The sequence below is a fragment of the Osmerus mordax genome, chromosome 3 (assembly GCF_038355195.1).
Source record: "Osmerus mordax isolate fOsmMor3 chromosome 3, fOsmMor3.pri, whole genome shotgun sequence".
NCBI lineage: Eukaryota > Metazoa > Chordata > Actinopteri > Osmeriformes > Osmeridae > Osmerus > Osmerus mordax.
The window spans coordinates 22,732,189-22,753,191 of NC_090052.1; the positions used below are offsets into that span (position 1 = coordinate 22,732,189).

At 44.9% G+C, this 21,003-nt stretch overlaps 1 protein-coding gene and 1 long non-coding RNA gene across 2 annotated transcripts; one reads left to right on the forward strand and one right to left on the reverse strand.

Annotated features, from left to right (window-relative positions):
• Positions 1-1,078: 1,078 nt before the first annotated feature.
• Positions 1,079-20,561, forward strand: LOC136940331 (uncharacterized). The gene is made up of 3 exons (XR_010876384.1): positions 1,079-1,239; positions 19,315-19,448; positions 20,474-20,561. It is a non-coding gene; the product is annotated as an uncharacterized lncRNA (long non-coding RNA).
• kcnj4 (potassium inwardly rectifying channel subfamily J member 4) lies at positions 15,102-17,762 on the reverse strand. Its single transcript, XM_067232426.1, has 2 exons — positions 17,740-17,762; positions 15,102-16,683 (listed from the first exon to the last, which is right to left on the reverse strand). The coding sequence occupies exons 1-2, from the start codon at positions 17,760-17,762 to the stop codon at positions 15,102-15,104; spliced, it is 1,605 nt and encodes a 534-aa protein (XP_067088527.1).
• Positions 20,562-21,003: the final 442 nt, after the last annotated feature.

Below are 21,003 nucleotides of genomic sequence, written 5' to 3' on the forward strand. Positions count from 1 at the left end.
TCTCTTTTGATGTAACGTCCGGCAACGTCATCTAAATTAGCAGCGGGTTGAGAGGAGCACACTGACGCATTGTTGACGCATTAGAGGCAGAGCCTCTGGTCCTTCTGCAGCATTAGAGGCAGAGCCTCTGGTCCCTTCTCTGCCGCCGAGAGGGCGAAATACTGGCACACCACACACACACACACACACACATGCTCACAGCCTCCTCAACACACTCACACATACACACACTCCAACACACCCACGCGCACAGACACACATAGCACATATTTTCTGAGATACACAGCATGCCGATAGTGCACCTGCTATTTGTGTCTCACAATTCATCTTGTAGAATAGTGCCAATGCCGCTGGAATAAATAAGTTTGTTACATTACTGTAACGCCATGGTCGGGCATCAACAGAAGACCTATGTGTTTGTATTTATCAAAAAACGTTTTGCTAACTATATGATTTTAACCTGCTATTCTAGCACTGGCAGACAGTGGACTAACTGCAGGACCTGACCCTGTAGGCCCTCATAGAGAATGCATTGGAATGAAATGTAATTCCTCAGCAGACACTGAATCGCCTTATGCTATGTGTGAGTTTCATAATTGCATCAGTGCGCACTCACAGAGCACACATTTAAAACCGAACGGCGTTCGGAGAAATAGTAACGAAAGACGGGGGGAGAGAATAATATCATGGGCCGAACACACGCGCTGTTCTTTACAACAATGACCCCTTGTGAGTCCTTCTCGCGACACAATGCCCCCCATCCAAAAATCACTTCTTTTTTTTTCATTATCCATGAATGTTGACTGTGATAAGGGAGTCCTAACCATGAGTGAATCTCTCTGTCTGATTCTCTCTCCCTCGCTCTCCCTTTCATACGCTGGCTCTACTCCTTTCTTTGGTCCCATTGTTTTATCTCAGGTGAATTGTAATCATGTGATCAAACGAACACCCCCCTCCATTACCCTCTTAAATGAAAAAATGAGGAACAAAAAGCAGTTCTGTGTGTATAAAAAAAAGAGAAAAGAGAAAAAGACCCGTGTCTCCCTTTAGTGCGTCTCTTTGTCCGCGTCTCAGTAAACGCTCACATATAGAGAAAACGTGCTCCAGGACTATACTCTGCCTATGGATCTGCTGTCGTTCCGACCGGCTTTGGCAGCTATCAAACAGGGATGCTTTAAAATGCCACTCCGCTGGACTGCCCGGCCGTTCAGGGACCTGAGCCCTGGCCTCGTCTTTGAAGTGAGTGTTTGTGAGGGGCGCAGTAACAAGCTAGTGGAGGCAGGTTTGAGCTCCGTTTGGAGGAAACAGAAAAAAAAAGATATTCTCTGGCTGTTGACACGCAGGGAACTGAAATGTCTCATCGGTTTTGAATATTTAAGACAGATTATAAAAGAGGCCTACATGTGATCTTCTGAGTAGCCTATATGTTTGAGAACGCGATGTGTTCTTTGGGTATTGATGTAAGCTGTTTATTATTGCTATTGTTGTTTTCAAACCTGTGAGTAACATAGGCATTAAGAATTATATAGTGTTGCATAGCATGTATCACTGCCTCAAATGGACCGTGCGCCATTTATAAGTTAAATTCTCAATTTAAGCAGATTTTAGAGCGGATTGAACGAGACAGAAACAGAACATACATTTACCAATTATATTGATTTGTAGGATATTTGGAAGAGCATCTTAAGGGATACGGACTAAAGGAAGATAGGATGAATCATTTCTTATACCCCGAGGCCGATCCCTCCAAAATGATTGATTTGCCATAGAAAAAAAGAAACCGCAAAAGGGCACCAAGGTAAAGGTTACTGTTTTGATCGGCATGGCGTTCGATCAGCACATTTGGTATTGAACAATCAGTGAAAAGAAAAATATCTAATCATTCGTTTTGCGGTATTAGACTAATGCCAAAAATGAAGCCTACTTATTAAGTCAAGATGACCTTCTAGTGTGCGGTTGTAATTGTTTTTTGTAAAGCCGACTACAGAGTAGGCCTACAGGCTACAGACATTAAGAAAAGTTGACTAGTTTCTTAGGTAAATCCTTGTTTTTTCATGATAAGCCTTGACATCAGAATGAATAATCGAAATTATTGTTCACATATTTGACAAGGGGAATTCAATAAGATGCATTAACAAAACGAACTATAGGCTATATAGTTAACGTCTTATTAAAATGTTCAAACAAAATGTATTTGCGTGTAATTAACTAATCAAGAACGGAGCCAAATGTGAAACGGTTACGATTTGGCTATATCGAGTAAATATGTTTGCATTAAAGTTTTATTTTAGTGGCTGTCGTATTAAGACGAAATGCCTGATATAAGATATATCAGGCATTTCGTCCAGGCAAATCGTCAAAAATCGTCTACTGACTCTACTATCGTCTACTGACTTTTGGACGATTTAATTATAATGAGGTTACACAAATGTGGGATTATTGTTTTAGTAATTTCTTTCGATATAAAAAATCGAGCAATTAGGCCTAAGTGTATAGACTATATGTTTTTACGGTGAAACACCGTGAAAAATGGCACTGACTAATCAGTCATTCGTTTGTATGCTGCATTGTCTTGGCTTGTTTTGACTTCTAGCCTACAGCTCCTTGCGGCCTATAGCCTATAGGCTATATTTGAAACAAAATATCAAACATTTCAAACCGAAAGGAAATATTAGGCCTATAGGCCTATATATCAAGATATGGCTTTAATGCTGTTGAATTTTTGTGTGACTGTCAGTTATTTGGTCTGTTTGAATTATGTAATTGAAAGACAGGTCTGTATTATACTCCTACCCATGTAGGAACATAATACTAAAACACATAAATAAACTATACAATTAAGTTTGAAGGAGAAATAACACTAGAAAAGCTTCAATTATAACTATCTACACATAACTACACATTCCTACATTAACTACACTGGCATTCTATAATACTATACGGTATTAATGATTATTATTGAAGCATCAATCACGTGAAATGTTCATGTGTTCAGTTCAAACCTAAAAAACAGAGGATAAACCATTTAGTACATTGTAGTTCATGTTAAAACAACATCAGTGCAGACATCCTTTAAGTTTGTTTCTTAGTCAACATAGGTTCCCATCATGCACTGGGCCTCTCAGTGCCCGCGGACAGTGGCCAGCCATGTGACAGCATGATGTTGTTTGTTGTGTTGTATAGTGGCGCGAGACCGTGAGGTGCACAGTTAGTTAGGACTCTGGGGCAGAACTCGTGACCTGACTAGGGGTGAGAGGTGAAATCAGAGAGGGATAAACGGCCATTTGACTTGAAGTCTACACGAAGACGTTCTCCCGACGTCAAACTCTGTTCACGTTTGTGAATCTGACGGAAGCCGAGTTAGCTGTTGCGACTGCAGTTTACGTAGATGTGGAGAACTCTAACTCCGGTTATGAAGCTTTTACACAGATTCACCCGTCACCTGATGGAGAAAATACAGGAGTTATACTTATCAGTTAAAATATATGGTAGATTAATTGCACTGAATATTAATTGTCTGTGTGTGTGAGCGAAATAGAGAGAGTGAGAGAGGGAGGGAGAGGGAGAGAGGGAGGGAGGGAGAGAAAGGGAGATACAGATACAGAAAGAGAGACAGAAAAAGAGAGACAGAGAGAAGGCCTGGTCAACAAAAAGGCAGAGAAAGTTTAGATGAAGAGGAGTGAGGGAGGGGGGGGAGGGGAGGAGGGGGAGGGATGTTTCTGTGGAACAGGAACAGGTCTTCTCTGGGTCAGGCACACATTCCTAGAGAAATCCCGCATTCTGGCTTTAGTGAGGACATCAGAGAGAGCAGGGGGCAGAGAGAGAGGGAGAGAGAGACCAGAAGAAATACAGAGGAAGAGAGAGGCAGCAAACCAGAGAGAAGAAAAGAGAGGGGGGTCAGTGAGAATTACATTCACTTTATTAGTCCCAAAGTAAGAGAGAGAAAGAAGAGAGAGAGATAAAGAGCCACAGAGAGAAAAAGAGAGAGAGGTCAGTGCTCCCTAATGCCTGACCTCGATGTAGCTGATGATGTCATGATATGTGGTGGGATGGAGAGAACTGTTCCATCCATCACACTGATCCTGAACCATTCAATAGGAATTCATCAAACAGCCAGTATCTGCCAACAGTATCTGTTGATTGTTTTTCTACAGGTACACTCTTGCACATTTTGAGTTTCATGTTGTTTAATTGTGACTTGTTTAACTGCATGCTCTTATGGTTCTTCCCTTTGGCACTTATTTGGTTTCACAATGTATGCTTCATGTTTTGGCTGCTCGCAATGTTTGGGGCTATCTCGTTGTTATGATCAGTGACCTAGGCTCTTTTGTAAAGCTCTCTGGTGGAAATCGCTTTGGATAAAAGTGTCTGCTAAACGCATAAATGTAAATGTAAATCTTCCATAGCATTAACTCCTACTGATACCATGCTCTCTCTCTCTTTTCTCTCTCTCCCTTCATCCATCTCTCCCACTTTCTATTTCTCTCCATCCCTCTTTCATGCCTACTTCCTGTCTCTTGTTCTCTCTCTCTTTTTACATATTAAAAGCCCCCAGCTACTCTATGTCTCTCTCCCTGGTGCACCTGCACAGGTGTTAGGTCTAACAGGTGCTGTACAGCAGGACTGTTCCCAGTGTAAACAGCCCTGCCTTTGATTGACTAATGACAACATCACTATACTTTTTCAGAACTTGTTGGCTATTAGTAACAATGATTAAATCCTCCCAAATTAAAAAGTCTCTGGATCTTCAACGCAGTTAATGAAAATAACTCAACGTTCCACGAGAGCATCGGATCATTTCTTTCCACCCTTCGTTTTATTTAATAAATCAATGCAGCTGCGCAACACTTAAATGCGTCCCCCACGTGGGTGTCTGTGGCTACTGATGAATCCTGTCTTTGTGTTCCAAGTGCTGAATTTCCTATTCTTTTTTTCCCCTCTTTCTTTTTGCTTCTTCTCCTTCGCGGTGACTGGTACTGGATTGGGGACGGAGGCATGGGGGGGAGAGGTGGGGGGGGGGGGGGTACATGTGCTGGGTGGTAGTGGATAGTGGAGGTCGTGGGGTTGGACGGCAAATGGTGGGGGTAGAACTTGGACGAGGTTCCAATGCAGCTGGGGAGTAGATGTGGGGCTTGGGGGGGGGGGGGGGGGTAGTTGGAGAGAGGAGCCGAAATAGATGGGGGGATGCCAGAGGGCTTGGATGATGGAGGGAAGGAGAGATGGAGGGATGGAGGGAGGGTGGGGGGTCAAGACATTGCAGCCTCCATGAATGGGCCATTGTGTGTCTGGGTTTATATCTACACTGGCTGGCCAAAGGAAAGAATCTAGTTACTCCAATTGTGTGAGAGGAACATCTAAAGGAAATGGATAGGGGGGTTTGTGGGGTAAAAAGGAGAGAGTTTGGTTACCTGGCTGATCTCCCCTGGTATTCAGTAATCTTCCATTTACCTGTTTGGAGAACCCAGTCGTGGAACACCTGGTTGGGGTTCTAACTCTCTGAGTTGTCCCCCACTCTCATGGCTTATATCAGGCTGCCTCTGAGGGTCGACCTGCTCAAAAAGATTATTGGAATTTTAATTTAACTCTCCTGTAAAATGTGAGCCTTGTGCCTTGTGATACCTCCCTCTGTGACAGTTTACATCCCTCCATGTTGAGACAAAGGCCCTGATGGCTGCAGCTGTGAGAGAAAGGGAGAGATGGAAGCAGAGAGACACAGGACGAAAAAAAGAGATAAAGATGACGAGGTCGAGAGAGGAAAAGACAGAGAGAGAGAGAGAAACAGTGATAAAAAGAGAGAGAGAATAGAGAGAGAGAGGGAGAGAGAGAATAGAGAGAGACAGAGAAAGAGAGAGAGAGGATTCAATGGTGCCTTGTGTGTTTCTCAGCCAGTAACTTTCTCTCCCCTGGAGCAAAATACCCGTAAGTCAGATCAGCCTGTCACCACTATCTCCATCTCCCAGTGTCACCTTGAGTGTGTGTGTGTTTGTGTTTGCTTGTGCATGTGTGTTGCGTGCATGTGTCCATCCATGTGTATAATGTGTGTGTTTGCATGCGATTGTTTGTGTGTGCGTCCAAGTGTGTTTGTGCTAATGTGTGTGTACGTGAGTGTGTGTGTGTGTTTGCGAGTCTGTGTGCGTGTGTGCGTGCGAGTGAGTGTTTCAAAAAAGCAGTAGCAGCTTTCTGCATGACAGAAGCCCGGACAGAGCAGGGGAGAACCTCAAGAATGATAATTGAGTGGAATGGAAGGCGAGGGATGTGCAGATTTAGTCATTTGCAGTAAAATGCTGAAAATGACGTTCCAGAATTCAGTATGGGAACAAAAGGGTCTTTGTGGCAATGTTGCTGTCTGGGTGCAGGCTGGAAACAGTGTCGAATAATCTGCATGACTGAAAACTGCTAGTTATACAGTTCATATATCTGGTCTATATCTGGATGTTTTCAGCATTGGAACGCTTTGTGGGAAAGAGACCTTCCAGTCTCACATCTCTACAGTAATTGACCCCATGTTGCCAACTGGGATCCTCGCGACCTCATATGATGAACACGCCTCAGGGCGCAGTAATTAAACTTTGATGCCGGTGCCCGGCGCGCGCGACAATAGTGCGCAGCGGGATGTGACGTTTTGACTTCATTGATCAAAGATTAAACACGTCATTCAAGGAGGCGGGTATTGCGCTAGTTAGGCAAAGGTTGATGAGTGTGGGTCTTTCTCAAACTGTCGTTTACCTCTTATTACTTGAGACTTAATGTGCATAATAGTCCGCTGTTGTAGATGCCTAGACTCGTTTGAGAAATTCGGCGAGTTTCTCAAATGAAGAAATCCAAAGTTTTATTGGCCTTTAGCCGCAACGAGGGAAAATATCGTTTTAACGGCAACAGTTATATATGTTAAGCTGTTATTCTTAATTCCATTTTGTACACTGATAATCGCCACATTCCGTCGTGAAGAGACCACAGAACAGGCACTATGTGGCTAAAATTCAGTTGAGGCAGAACAGGAGTTTGGGGGTCTGTGATTCACAGGAAGAAAACTGAGTGAGGTGAGAAGAGAAGCCATGACAAATCTATTTTCGTCTCCAAGTTAGTTGATTCCCATCTTCATTCTTCAGCTCCCCTTTTATTTGACATAATCAGTGTTTCAAAATCACCAGACCTGTAGGACACCCTCTTACCCCCTCCTCCCCTCCTCACTTCCTGTATTTTGGTATTCCATTTTCTCTTCCCCACCTCCATGCCTTTATTCTCTTCTCAAATACCCTTGTTCTCTGATGACATCACAACACCGCTGCCGCCATGGAGATGATCGTTTCACTTCCTGTTCCTTCTTCTTTATTAAACAGATGTTGTTTGGATGGAAGGATCAAAAAGGGAAAAGAGGAAAGAGCAGAGAGACAGTGATGGTGGTGGGTGGAAAGAGAGAGGGGGAGTCACTTTCCAATCATGAGTTTTTCTCGGAACATTGAATTAAGCAGCGTGAAAGGGTGGGGGCCTCAGGGGGTCCGAGGGCGGCCGTGGAGATGCCCGAATGAAAGGGTTTGTTGTTGGAGGCTGGGAGAGGGAGATGAAAGGGGAGAGGGAGATGGGGAGTTCTGCACCCCCCAGCCTCCCTCCCCTCCTCCCCCCTCCATCCATGTGAGTCAGGCAGCCCCACAGCTGCTGTGCTGCACGGCTACCAACATGCACGCAGCACACACACAGTGCACACATACACAGAGAACACACACACAGAGCACACACACATACAGAGCAGCACAGGTGCACATACTGCACACACAGTTTGCCACATACTGTACATGTAGTGGCAAATTTACTAGCACGCTCACACACACACGTGTCACAGAACATCACGCACCCACACTGACAAGCACATCCTGTCCCACTCATACCTGCAGTCGATCACGGCTTCTCCCCACAGAAACACAGCGCAAACCTGTTAAGAGTGTGATTTCATTTTGCTGACAGTGAGCTGTGTGATTGTGAGTAAAGGAGGTTGTCATTGCCACAGTGTTAGTAATGCTATTACCTCCACACAGACGTCCACTCACTGAGTCCACAGTGCAGAATGACATCAGCGTGTCAGCGCCGTGCAAAGTCCGCGTTAGAGTCACACAACAATCTCCTCCTTGTGCAACTGCAGAGCTGAGAGGAGAAATGTGTTGCTACGATGTCGGGTATTTGTTATCAATCACACTGCAGTGATTCCCTCAGGGGTGATCACAGCGTTTTGTACAGCATGCATGAGGCCATGTCTCAGTGGTAGAGCATTTGACTGCAGATCAAGGTTCAAATCTCCTCGAGTCGATTTGGGTAAAAGCGTCTGTTAAACGATTACATTACATTATTAGAAGAGGCAGATGGAGGAGAGGAGGTGGAAGAGGAGGAGGTGTGAATGAGGCAGGCCAGAGACACAGAGAGAGAGAGAGAGAGAGAGAGAGAGAGAGAGACAGGAACATGAAATTCTATCACAATATGTTTATTTTTATTACTACATGTTTATTGTTAAGCACCATCAGACCAAGCAAATACTTTGTATGTGTAAAATTACTTGGGCACATAACTAGTTTGTGATTCTGACTTCAAGGAAGTAGCAGTTGGGGATTTAGAAGGTTAGGCTTGTTTGATGTTAGACAGCACCCGATGACTGACAGGGGCGTTCCACAAAGGCTCACAGAGAACAGAGTGAACAGATAGAGGGATGAAGGGGTAGAAAGAGGAGATGGAAGGAGGATAACAGGAAGGAGCTAGAATGGGGTTTTGAAAACACAGCCCAGTGCACAGGGATGGGTTAAGGGTGACGGAAAACTGAAAAGAAAAATTGGAAATGCGAAAAGGAGGGATGAGGAGAATCCGGAAGGAGAGGAGGAGAGGGGGATGATGGAAGGAGACAGGAGACGCGTCGTGTAATTAGCATGCTAACTGGCCGGTTGAAGTGAGGCAGTACAAGGGGCCTCTGTGGAGGTCTGGGTCACTCTGGAGACAATGCACAATGGAGTCAGTAGCAGGCCCCCAAATCACACTGACAGCTACCATGGTGCAGCACCCACCATCAGCCAGCCTCACCACCCGACACACACACACACACACACACAAGTCTACAGTAAGCACATTTGCACCCAAACACACACACACGTACACACAAAAAAAAATCCCAAATAGCCTCAGGGCTTAGCACAACACAAGGGGACCCACCGCTGCTCCCCCCCCCCCTCCTTCTTCACCTTCTCCACTTCCTGCCCTGCACTCGTCTTTCATCTTCTCCAGGGGGACCAGCTGTGGACCCCCCAGGGTGTTAGCAGGGCTGGCACGGCGGCCATTTTGACTGATACTGTCATGGTGTCACCAGAGGCTGATGGGAGTCGGTAGAGTTGAGGATAAAGAGAGGGATGGATGGGATGGATGGGCTGGATGGGATGGATGGGATGGATGGAGGGGAGGAAAGAAAGGATGAGTGGTGCATCGAGGGGAAATAGCTCATAAGTAAGAGAAAAGGAGGATTTTAACTTGATTAAAATCGGGAGAGAGGAATGATTGAATTATTCGATTACTGGGAAGAATGTGCCAAACAGCTGTAGTGCAGGCTAACTGAGACACAAGATAATGCTAACTAAGCTAATGTCCTGCAGACCATTTTCCTCCAGAAGGAAACTCCTGGGACAGTGGAAGTCACATTCAGAAGGACTTAGCGTGTTCCACTGCTGGAGCCCAGACACAGAGGTGATTGGCTGTGATTGGCTGTGAATGCCGAGCACCAAGCAAGACTTCAAAGCCAGGCATGGCAGCTAGCCCAGGTCATGTGCCTGGGTGTGTCTCTAGCATGTTTCAGTATGGGTGTGACAGAGTGATCTGCCCAATTTCCCCAGCTCTGAAGGCCTGGAGACCCTCCTCAGACCCTCCTCAGACCCTCCTCAGAGCGTCTTCAGAGCGTCTTCAGACCCTCCTCAGAGTGTCCTCAGACGACCTCAGAGTGTCCTCAGAGCGTCCTCAGAGCGTCCTCAGAGCGTCCTCAGAGCGTGGAGGGAGGGATCTTGGGGTCCCGCTGTGCAAAGCATTGTGGGTCAGAATAGCCAGAAAAGCATCCTGTCGGACATCCTGCTATTGTTCTCACACTGCATTTTGACATTCAATATTTTAGCATGATACACAGAACAATGTTAACTTATGTGTTTTATAATAAATTCCTGATTAGCAGTTGAGTTAAGCTTCCTGTAGTTGGACTGGACACAGGAAGTCATTATTCACCACCAGAGGGACCACGGTCTCAACCTTCTGTAGAGAAACACAGAGGGGTGAAACAGGCCACAGGGCCACCTAGTGGCCAGATAGGAAAACTGCTGTCTCTCCAAATGTGTAATGTGTTTATATAGTTGGGAGAACACCTCAGTACACCATTTCAAATTATAATATTTGTGCCTTTATACTGTATACAGCATACCTTGAATTATATATGAATTTTAATAATCTTGTCTTTCCACACCATACTCATCATATCAGTCACAACGTTTTTAGAAATGTACACCAAAAAAATCTAACGTGCTTACAGTTTTTCTCGATTGGTTACACACATTTTCTGAATGCATACCTCATACTCTCAGAACTCTACACACAAATAAAAAAAAAACACACACACAATGGGCAAAACCCCTCACTTCTCCTGCAAAATTAAACTTTACATTCAAAACAATGTTATTTAATCTCAAAATTGTATTTTGTTTTCAAATGACAAACACAAACCATCATATGAATAGACATTTATAAGAACCATTTGAACACTGATGTGCTCAATGTAAAACACTATGATGAATGGAAAACACTTCTTCTTCATTCATCATAGTGAGTTTGGCCTTTTTTGTTCAGTGTTACACTTACTGTACCACAGACAGTACATACGTAAGTGTGTTGTAAAATATTTGAGAATATTGCTTTTATACTCAGAACACAGAAATACACGGAAACAAATATATTTTACGTATTTTTCCCAGAAAAACAATGTACACAGTGTACATCCCAATCAACACAAAGTTGCACATACAGTGGTCTACATACAAAATAACTGAATAATTTACTGTATAGTGTATACAATTACATTATTATTATTTTTCTTTGTATTTGCCGTAATGTTATGGTGTTATTTTCTAGGACCATGTTCATGATTTCAGTTTCCTGTTCAGGAGACAGAGGACGTTCCCGACCACCTTGTGTTGGTAATCTTTCAGTTCTGCAAAACAAATAGTAAAATACTGTAAATACTGTGTAGGAATACAAAGTAGGAATACATTTTCCAAATACTTGAAACATACTTTATTTTTACAGTCCTACAGAACAGTCTACAGGCAATACTGTACTACTGTACTCATTGAGTACTGTATTGATATGCAGTAGGCCTACTGCAATTTTGTAGTGAGAGTAGATTTCTTACCTATTCTCATTTCGGAAAGTCCGGATGATGGATGCTACAGTGTACCTGCTCAAATTTGGCTGTACTCTTTGCCCAGCCTCCCTCATTGTTAGACCATGGTTGACCACATGGTCAACCAAAGCGGCTCGGATCTCATCAGAGATTATGGTCCTTGGCCTTCCTCATCCTCGTCCTCCCCGTCCTCCTCCTCTTACTCTCACTCCTCTGCCTCTGCCTCTGTTTCCAATGTTGGCATCCATTGCTCAAAAACAGAAGAGGTCACCTGTTGCCCTTTTATGCTAAAGCTCTGATTGCTAATTGTAAAACTGTGTGACAGGTGTTTGTCCATGCGATGAGTCAGTGTGCGTATTTGAATGGCAGTGTGTTCCTTGTGAAAACAAAAGATTTTCTTCATGAAAATTGTGCCAAATGCAGAGAATTGTGTTTAGTGTTTTGAAAAAAGTGTGTTTTAGAACTGCAATTTGAGTGTAAAGCAGGAATTGTGCTTGTAGTGTAGCAGAATTGGTTCATGGGGTTGGTGCATGAGTTACATGTTCTGGTCATTGTGTCTCAAGTACCAGTATTTGTGTGTAAACAATTGAGAAAAACTGTAATACAAGTTTGGTACAAGAGAAAATCCAATCCTGCTCACTGCTTTTCGTCTACCGTCAGAGCTAACGTTGCTAATGTCGCTAACGACCTGTCGCTGGTCGCTGGTCGCTCCCGTCTTAATCCAGCACACCTGACTAATAATCACCAGGAGGTCGATCAGAAAACGAGGTCAGTTACTTCTGGAGCTGCAATGATGTCTTCCAAACCTGTGGAGGATCATGACTGACCAGACCAGTATCAAACGTGTCACAGGCTAATATGATATTATAGTCATAATGTGTATATAGGCCCTAGTTATATGCCACTTTGGATAATAGCATCTTATAAATGTATAATTAATTAGACATGTATAGTAAAAAAAATATATACAAAAAGACATACAGAGACCACAAAAGAATATACAATATAAATATTTATTTTTAACATCAAAAGGTTTACACAAGGAGTAAAGTGCTTATTAACGTATTAATATTCTATCTGTAGGAGCTTGCGTTGGGTCAGACACAGCCTGTTTGAGCCTGTTTGAGCCTGTTTGGTTGTGTTCTCCGATGTGGTTTGAGACTGGAGATTTGAAGGTCACAAAATACAGTAGTAGTGCAAGCTGGAAGACTGAACAGCAGAGATAAGAAGAATAATACTAATTTCAGGAAAAAAGAGTGCAAATTGTTTAGTTACATAATACAAAATGTAGGTCTATAGCAGTTAAAGTCTATTCAGAAATTAATAGATTCATAAATGAAGTCATATATTCAGTCATGAAACTTCTGAAAAATCTTCCCCATCTTTGACTGAATGGTGTATATGAAATAATAAAATATAAAGTGCAAGTTGCATATTATTTACAAATCTTTGTCCATGTGTCAAATTAATTAAAATGTTGCGCTGTTCATAATATTTCTGATGTTAAGCTGAATTATGGAATTGTGCAATTTTATTAATGAATAAGGAAATTTGATTTATAAAGCAATTATTACCGAAAGAGCTTAGCATTCAGGTGCATGCACAGTCACACACACACACACACACACACACACACACACACACACACACACACACACACACACACACACACACACACACATGCACACACACATAAATTAGGCTCGTACACACACACATACACACATACACATAACAGGCTCATACACATGCAATTTTATGTGCCTAGAGAAATTCAACGATGAAAAATAAAATATCAAAAGTCATGCAAAGCCCAGGAGTAGGTTTAAAAACATCCAGAGACGAGCTCACTGAGTCGCTACATGGGAACAGGGAACATTAAGGACATCTGGATTCTATACCTTCCTGAAAAACACTATGTGAACTAATGAACTACCAACTAGCCCTAACAGGAGTGCAAAAGGTTCGGCTGGTGGGTGTGTGTGTGGAGTGGGGGGTAACTATTGTGAAATGTTTCACACAAAATCGAAATCTCCCAGTTTACTTTTTAGCATTTTCTTAGCTCTGACATCCCTCCAGGTAGACCTTACCTGTGTTTTCACCAGGTCACCTGCCTAAAGGCATCACACCTGGCTAAGAGTATTAGTTTGTTTTAAACTTATCATCTTATTATTCTCACAACTCTTTGAGGACTGAAACCAAGTACATACAGAGATAAACAAACACACAAGCTGAGACAGCCAGTCTCTCTAAAATCAAACCGCATGAGTTGTCACGTCCTAAAGAGCACTGTTTTCAAATTGTGTATTTGTGTAGGTCTGTGATTGTGTCACCTCCAACACTTTGATTAATAAACAAGAGAACACTTGTAAATGACACCAGGAAATAGATTAGGGCTTTCATTTAAAAAATTGTTATTGCTACAACCAACATGCAACTCAAAATGCCCTCTTTGGAGTACATCATGCTAATGATATCATCTCGGTTTCAGGAAAGCATTTCCCTTACCTTCTTCTATTCTACAGATTATGTTTCTGTGATTGCTTTTGTGGTATATTGCACAGTAAGAAGAAAAGTATATTAATATAGTCGTGATTCATTAGCAACACTATAAACAGGATTGTTTGCATGCTGTACAAAGTGAAATATAACTCAGAATATTGGGCACATTCCACTAAAGTGAGGTCTTTTGATATTGGTATATATTCATTTCCTCAATCTTAACTAAGTATAATAAAATCTTGATGTGCGATACATTTCAATATATTTTTTAAAGCCGAGTGCAGCTATGTTTAAAATGAACTGCTGCCATCTACTGGCACGACCCACAGTTAGAAAGAATTAGAAACAAAACTCAAAATATTTTCTTTCATTCACACAATATTCAAGCTCACTTTGAACTCTTCAGGCCTCGTTATTCTCCTCTCTTCAAGAAGGAAGAGATATTCTTCACATCACTCTTATTGCTTTCACCAGATCTTTCTAAAATTCAGACGGAAAAACGGAATTAAGAGATCACAAATGAAGTGTTCCAAACGAAACATTCTACAAAGAAAATAGGTATCTGTGCTATCTGTACAATGTCACCTTCTAGGTATTAGATTGTGTCTGAAACGTGACTCGATTGTTTTGAGGATATTAATTTGGTCCATCGGCTACACATGTATTGTTTTCCCTCCTTTCGGAGACAGTCTTTCTCCTAAAGTATAAAGTTATTCTCAGAGTGTGCTACTGTTTAGTCAGTAGCACACTCTCTAATCTCCCCCATTAAGATGATCTTAATCTCTACAAATTCCTTTGACTGGGTTTGTAGTCCATATGAGGAGTTTGTAGTCCAGATGTAGACTGTACCACACTGGCCTCGCATTCTATTGTCAGTCCGTGTTCACCTGTACGAGGCCCTCTTCAGTCCCCACAGTCTCAACTGTCCACTCTCACAACTGGCCTGCACCCAACCCTGTCCTCCGCAGGTCCTGGAAAATCAAACCATTTCCCAGCGAAGGAGAAGCAACGCGAGTAGGGCACGAGTCAAAAAACAAATGGAGGTTGGCAAGGCTCAAAGGGGGTTGGATCTCTGTTCAACTAACAAAGACAGGAACGTGCAAATCCCAAAAGAAACAAGCCCTCATCCAGACCTCTGGAGAGGCAAGCTAAGAGCCAGGAGGAGAGGGGAGTGTGTCTCCATGGCTCCTGCTCAGATCTCAGACTCACTCTTGTATGTGAGAGGGTCGAGTGGGAGGGTAGTCTGTAACATGTCAAACTCCATCTGATTGTCCATGTCCAGAACACACAGCATGTTGCTGCCGGACGTCACGGTGGGCGTGTCCTGGAACATCCTTTGGAAATCCACCGTGACCGAACTCCTCCTCTCGTCCTCCTTCTGCCTCTCCCCCGCCGGCTCGAACAGCTCGTCCTCGTCCTCCTCTCCCGCGCTCAGCGCCACCTCGTTCTCGTAGCAGAAGGCGCTGGGCGATCGAGGGCAGGAGCTCTGGATCGTTCTAGAAACGGAGGGCGAGGCGGTGGGGGGGCGGCGGCCGGCGGCTTCGTCCAGCTCCTTGGCGCTGCAGTGCGGCGTGGACGAGACCTCGTAGGTCTTGTGGAAACGTGAATAGTCCACCTGGTAGCGGTCGCGGTCCTCGAAGATGACCGGCTCGAACCTGTGGCCCCAGAGGATCTCGGTGGTCAGGTAGGAGCTGCGTGTCTGGGTGGTCATGGCCGTGGCCTCCACCATGCCCTCCAGGATCACCACCACCTCAAAGTTGTCTGTCTCCAGCTCCGCCCGGCTCAGGGTGTACAGGGGGCTGTCCTCGTCGATCTCGTGGACGATGACCAGCGGCGACACCAAGAAGAGGCGGTCTATGCCCTCGTCGTAGCCCACGTTCAGGTCCATCTGCTCCAGGGGGATGAACTCCCCCTCGGCCGTGGTGTAGGGCCGGATTAGCTGTGCGCGGACGTGAGCCTCCACGATGTGGCTCTTGCGGAGGTTCCCCACACGCCACATCAGGCACAGCTTCCCGTCCCGCATGGCGATCACGGCGTTCTTAGAGAACATCAACGTCTGGTTCCTCTTCTTGGGCCGCGCCATCTTGGCCATGATGGTGCCGATCATGAAAGAGTCAATGATGCACCCCACGATGGACTGGACCACTACTGTGACCACGGCGACGGGGCACTCCTCGGTCACGCAACGCCACCCGTAGCCGATGGTGGTCTGGGTCTCGATGGAGAACAGGAACGCTCCCACAAACCCCTGGACGTGGAGGAGGCAGGGCTGCCACAGTCTCTGCTCCACCTTGCCGCCACCGGCACCCCCTCCTTCCGCACCTCCATCCACCCCTGGGGCAGTCCCTGCCCCAGGGTGCTCGTCGAAGTCCCCATGGACCAAGGACACGCTGTAGAAGATGATCCCGAAGAAGAGCCAGGAGACGAGGAAGGTGGAGCAGAAGAGCAGGAGCAGGTACCTCCAGCGGATATCCACGCAGGTGGTGAAGATGTCGGCCAGGTAGCGCTGGCCCTTGTCCTCCATGTTGGAGAACACAACGTTGCAGTGGCCATTCTTCTTCACGAAGCGGCTCCGCAGCTGGCTGGAGCCCGCGGTCGACACCTTGCCGTTGTAGCTGTTCATCCCGGGAGCCCTGGAGCAGGACGCCAAGGAGCCCCGGCCCTCCTCGGTCGAGGCCGAGGAACGCAGCTGCCGGCTGGGGGAGCCGTGGCCGTTGTGGAGCCCCAGCCTGGAGATCTTCAAGCCCTCCTCGTCTGCTGAAACGATGCTGTATCTTAGCAACACAACGAGCAACAACGTTAATATGGAATTACTAAGAATACGGAAACTGAGATCGGCTTTCACATTACACTAAGCATTTACCAAGTAAGCTGTCTAACTGGTAGTTTCACCAATAACATAAATGGTATGAAGTTATTAAAATATCAACCTCAAAGATAGGAATGTTGGCTGATAATTGACATTAAATGTGTACTTAATTGTCATTCAATGAAATGTGAAGTGTCTGAAGGTCTACTGGCCTGCAGGGAACATGTATAGAGACAGATAGAAAACCAAGAGAGGTTATATCATAGACAGTCGATAATCTCGGAACCCTTTGTACTTTCCAGGGTGCAAAGTAGCTATGCATAGCTCATGACTGCACACACACACAGAGGAAGAGATGGAGAGATAAAGTCTCACGTACCTCAGTAACACACCTCTCTAATACAGAACCAGTGATACATGCAGCCCACTAAGACCCATATCCTGAATGAACCAACAACAGTGCAGTGACTACATTTCTTGTCACTTTCCCACAATCACTTTGACCTCACCTGGGGTTACCTGTTCGAATTGATCAGACTAACCTGCTGTCTACCTGGGTATCCTCTGACAAGGATTACCTGCGAAGGTGAGGTCAGTTTAGCTGCTATGGGAGATTGCGGTCAACATGGGTTTATACCACAGGATTACACCTGAGCTGAGTATCTCAAGCAGTCCATGGTGACTGGAACACACCCATAGGAACAGGCTTGATTGGCCGATTACAAAAACAATGTAACCACTGACAAGAAGACCTGGGTCAAGAAAACAAATCTATTACATGAAAAGTATTTGAAAGTCTTTGGTGTCGAATATCCTGCATGTATTATGTAGGCACAGGCCTTACCGCAGAGGCCCAGGTTGGAATCCAACCCAGGCCATTTCCTGAATGTCTTCACCTCGCTCTCAACCTTACAGTTTCTGTCTCTCTCTGCTGTGTTTTCCTTCCTGTTCACACACTCCTCCTGAGGTGGGAGTGTTGGCAACTCTGACCGTGCTCCAGGTGTGTTTCCTTCCTGCTCACCTGTTAGCCCGATTTGTTCCCATGGCAGCACTATCATCAGGTGGTCAGCAGCAGGTCTGTGATTTGGTGGAAGGCCGGACTCCGCCCCGGAAAGTGGTCTACTCCCAAAGATTAGGTATCGGCATGACAACAGTCAACGTGCCCAGAAACGGCATCAACTACAAGAATCACAACAGAGAGAGAGAGAGAGAGAGAGAGAGAGAGAGAGAGAGAGAGAGAGAGAGAGTGAGAGAGAGATAGAGAGAGAGAGAGAGAGAGAGAGAGAGAGTGAGAGAGAGTGAGAGAGAGAGAGAGAGAGAGAGAGAGAGAGAGAGAGAGAGAGAGTGAGAGAGAGAGAGAGAGTGTGAGAGAGAGAGAGAGAGAGAGAGAAGGAGAAAAAGAGAGGAAGAGATGAGGCTGTATTCGTATCGTTAGGTGGGAGTGGGGGGTGGGGGGGTCTGGTGTGTGCATATTATGTGTGTGTCTATATTTGTGGGAATACATAGTCTTTACAGGGAGGTAAGATGATGCCAGTTTAGTAATCAGGACCCTGGGCTCCTCTTCCTCCCCCTCTCATGACCTCCCTGTGTGACATCATCAATAGAACTGGAAACACAGACTGATTCACTCATTCAAATTAAGACCCAGAAACACAATCGTACAACCCAACCTGGTTCCATGATGATCCCCTGAATCTCCTGTTGATCACGCAACCTCCCCACCATGCTTCAGGATTACTGAATCCTTCAAATATAAAGTAAAACCCCTCTCATAATCCCTGCACCAAAATACCGCTGGTCCAAATAATTTAGCCCTCCAAGACCAAGATAGTAGTAGTAATTTGGTTTACCACATCACGCCAGCTTACATCTTATTGAACATAAATAATAAAATGATTGTGACCTTGATGATGACGACAGTGGTGAGGAACAAGGTTCAAGTCAGACCGTGGTCGAATGTCTGAATCTTTACACCAGCCAGCCAGTCAGTCAACAATCAGGTAGTGAACAGATTTACGAGCTCTGGCATTTAGCTTAGTCACATATTCTACAGCATAGTCACTATTGTTGTCCTCATCAGTCAACCATACACCACTACAACCATAGACTCCACCATGGTCTCCTTCGTAGCCATGATCAGTCACCTCTATAGCCTTCACTACAGACATCATCTTTGTCACTAACAATCTCCACCGTTGTCTCCACCCTCCTCTGCACCAGTCATCAACATACACATGTTGTCTCCTTCCATCCCTCTCTTTTACTTCATTTATCTCCTTCCAGATATTCCTCATCTCTCTCCTTTGATTTATACAGTTTCTATCAGTTTTCCTTAACCTTTCTGACAGCAATATCAAGTGCATGGGAGTTTCTTATTGGAGGAGAGAAAAGGTCACATGCTTTGTGACTTCCTGTCTGTTCTCCCTGGATGAAACTTTTCTAAAGACTTCTCAGTGAGATTGCAGTTGCCATAGCTACACCTGTTACAGTACAGTACCAGTCCAAAGTAAAGCATGTGGTTCTTGCCTCACTCATTCTTAATGGCTATCATGTGATCGTTCCTCCCCCCCCCCTCCCCCCCTCCCTTCCTCACCAGTGTCCCAGTTCACAGCCTCTTCATGACTGCCCCCAACGTCCAGACACACCAGGAGCCTGGGGTGCCGAAGACCTAACCAGCATGATGAAGACAGACATCATCATCATCATCAGTTTCAGGAGACTCAGACACAGGTTAGCCACGGAACCCTGGTAACTAAAGCAGAGTGGTTTCCATAGGAACCCACCTCCTGTTGCTCAGCGTTGTGGAGGTGAGAGTGTGTGATGTAATGGAGAGGGAGAGCAGAGGGAGTGAGTAAGACTGAGAGCAGGAGAGGGAGGAAGTGGTAGAGATGTAATAGGGTCTTACATTTACATTTAGTCATTTAGCAGACACTCTTATCCAGAGCGACTTCACCACGACTCTCACATAGTCACCTTTGCCACCAAACTAAACTAGGATTATTTCACACTCAGTTATTTGAACCAGCCTCGCTTAGGAACCCAGAAGTCTACCATTACACCACGAGGAATGTGTTCATTGGCAGTATGTCAATGCTTCAAGGTTGAGGGCAGAGGCATGGTCACTGCAAACCTCCTGGACCGCTGCAATAACCAGGCTGCAATAACCAGGCTGCAATAACCAGGCTGCAATAACCAGGCTGCAATAACCTGGCTGCAATAACCAGGCTGCAATAACCAGGCTGCAATAACCAGGCTGCAATAACCAGGCTGCAAGAGCCAGGCTGCAATAACCAGGCTGCAATAACCAGGCTGCAATAACCTGGCTGCAATAACCTGGCTGCAATAACCAGGCTGCAATAACCAGGCTGCAAGAGCCAGGCTGCCTCCCACAGAGCAGCAGTGAGACGATGAGAGAGAGAGAACCATGTAATCCTGTGGTTATAGAATAGGTTCTGAAAAAAGAATGTCTGCACAAAGATTCTGATGAACCTTTGTTACACAACAGTGACACACTTAATCCCCCAGGAGTGTGTGTGTGTGTGTGTGTGTGTGTGTGTGTGTGTATGTGTGTTCTCCCATGTGTGTCAGTGTCCATGTTTATACATGCATGTGCACATATTCATGTGTCACCCATATTTGTCAGTACATGTTTTAAAATTATATATTTTTTGTACTGCATCTCTTGAGTGTATTGTAATAACTCCTAATCCCATAAATTGCAGATTATTATTCTCCTAATCTCTGGTCTCTTACAGTGATATGACAGGTCTGGAGGGCTACGTCTCTTAAATCCCACAGCCTCACTTAGATGTCACGCATGCTAATCTCAGACGGAAGGAGAGAGGAGGGATGGAAGATGGGAGGAGAGGGGGGGTGGAAGATGGGAGGAGAGGGGGGATACCGCAGAGTGAGATTAGATTGTGAACAGGCTGTGTGTCCTAAAACACGTAAGGAACTGATCTCTGGTTATCACTTCCTATACAGTACAGCTGTTTTAAAGATGTATGAGTTAGCGGGCTCGGGTGATGCTGAATACAAACACAGGGTTCTATAAGGCCTAACGTGATTTAAGTGGAGTCATTCATAATCCTGTCTAAATAATGGAGAAGAAAACCAATGCTTGTGTCTGGAAAAACAACTGCTAATAAAGTTGTGTTTGTGGGAGGTGACAAAGGTGTTGATTGGCTGTAGACAGCCAGTGCACTGGTGTTATTAACATGTTGATTGGCCGTAGACAGCCACTGCACTGGTGTTATTAACGTGTTGATTGGCTGTAGACAGCCAG

Coding starts and splice junctions, on each gene's coding strand:
- kcnj4 (XM_067232426.1), bottom strand. CDS start 17,762: ATGGGAACAAATCGGGCTAACAG. Junction 16,684..17,739: donor GGAACAAATCGGGCTAACAG/GTGAGCAGGAAG, acceptor TGTGTTGCTAAG/ATACAGCATCGTTTCAGCAG.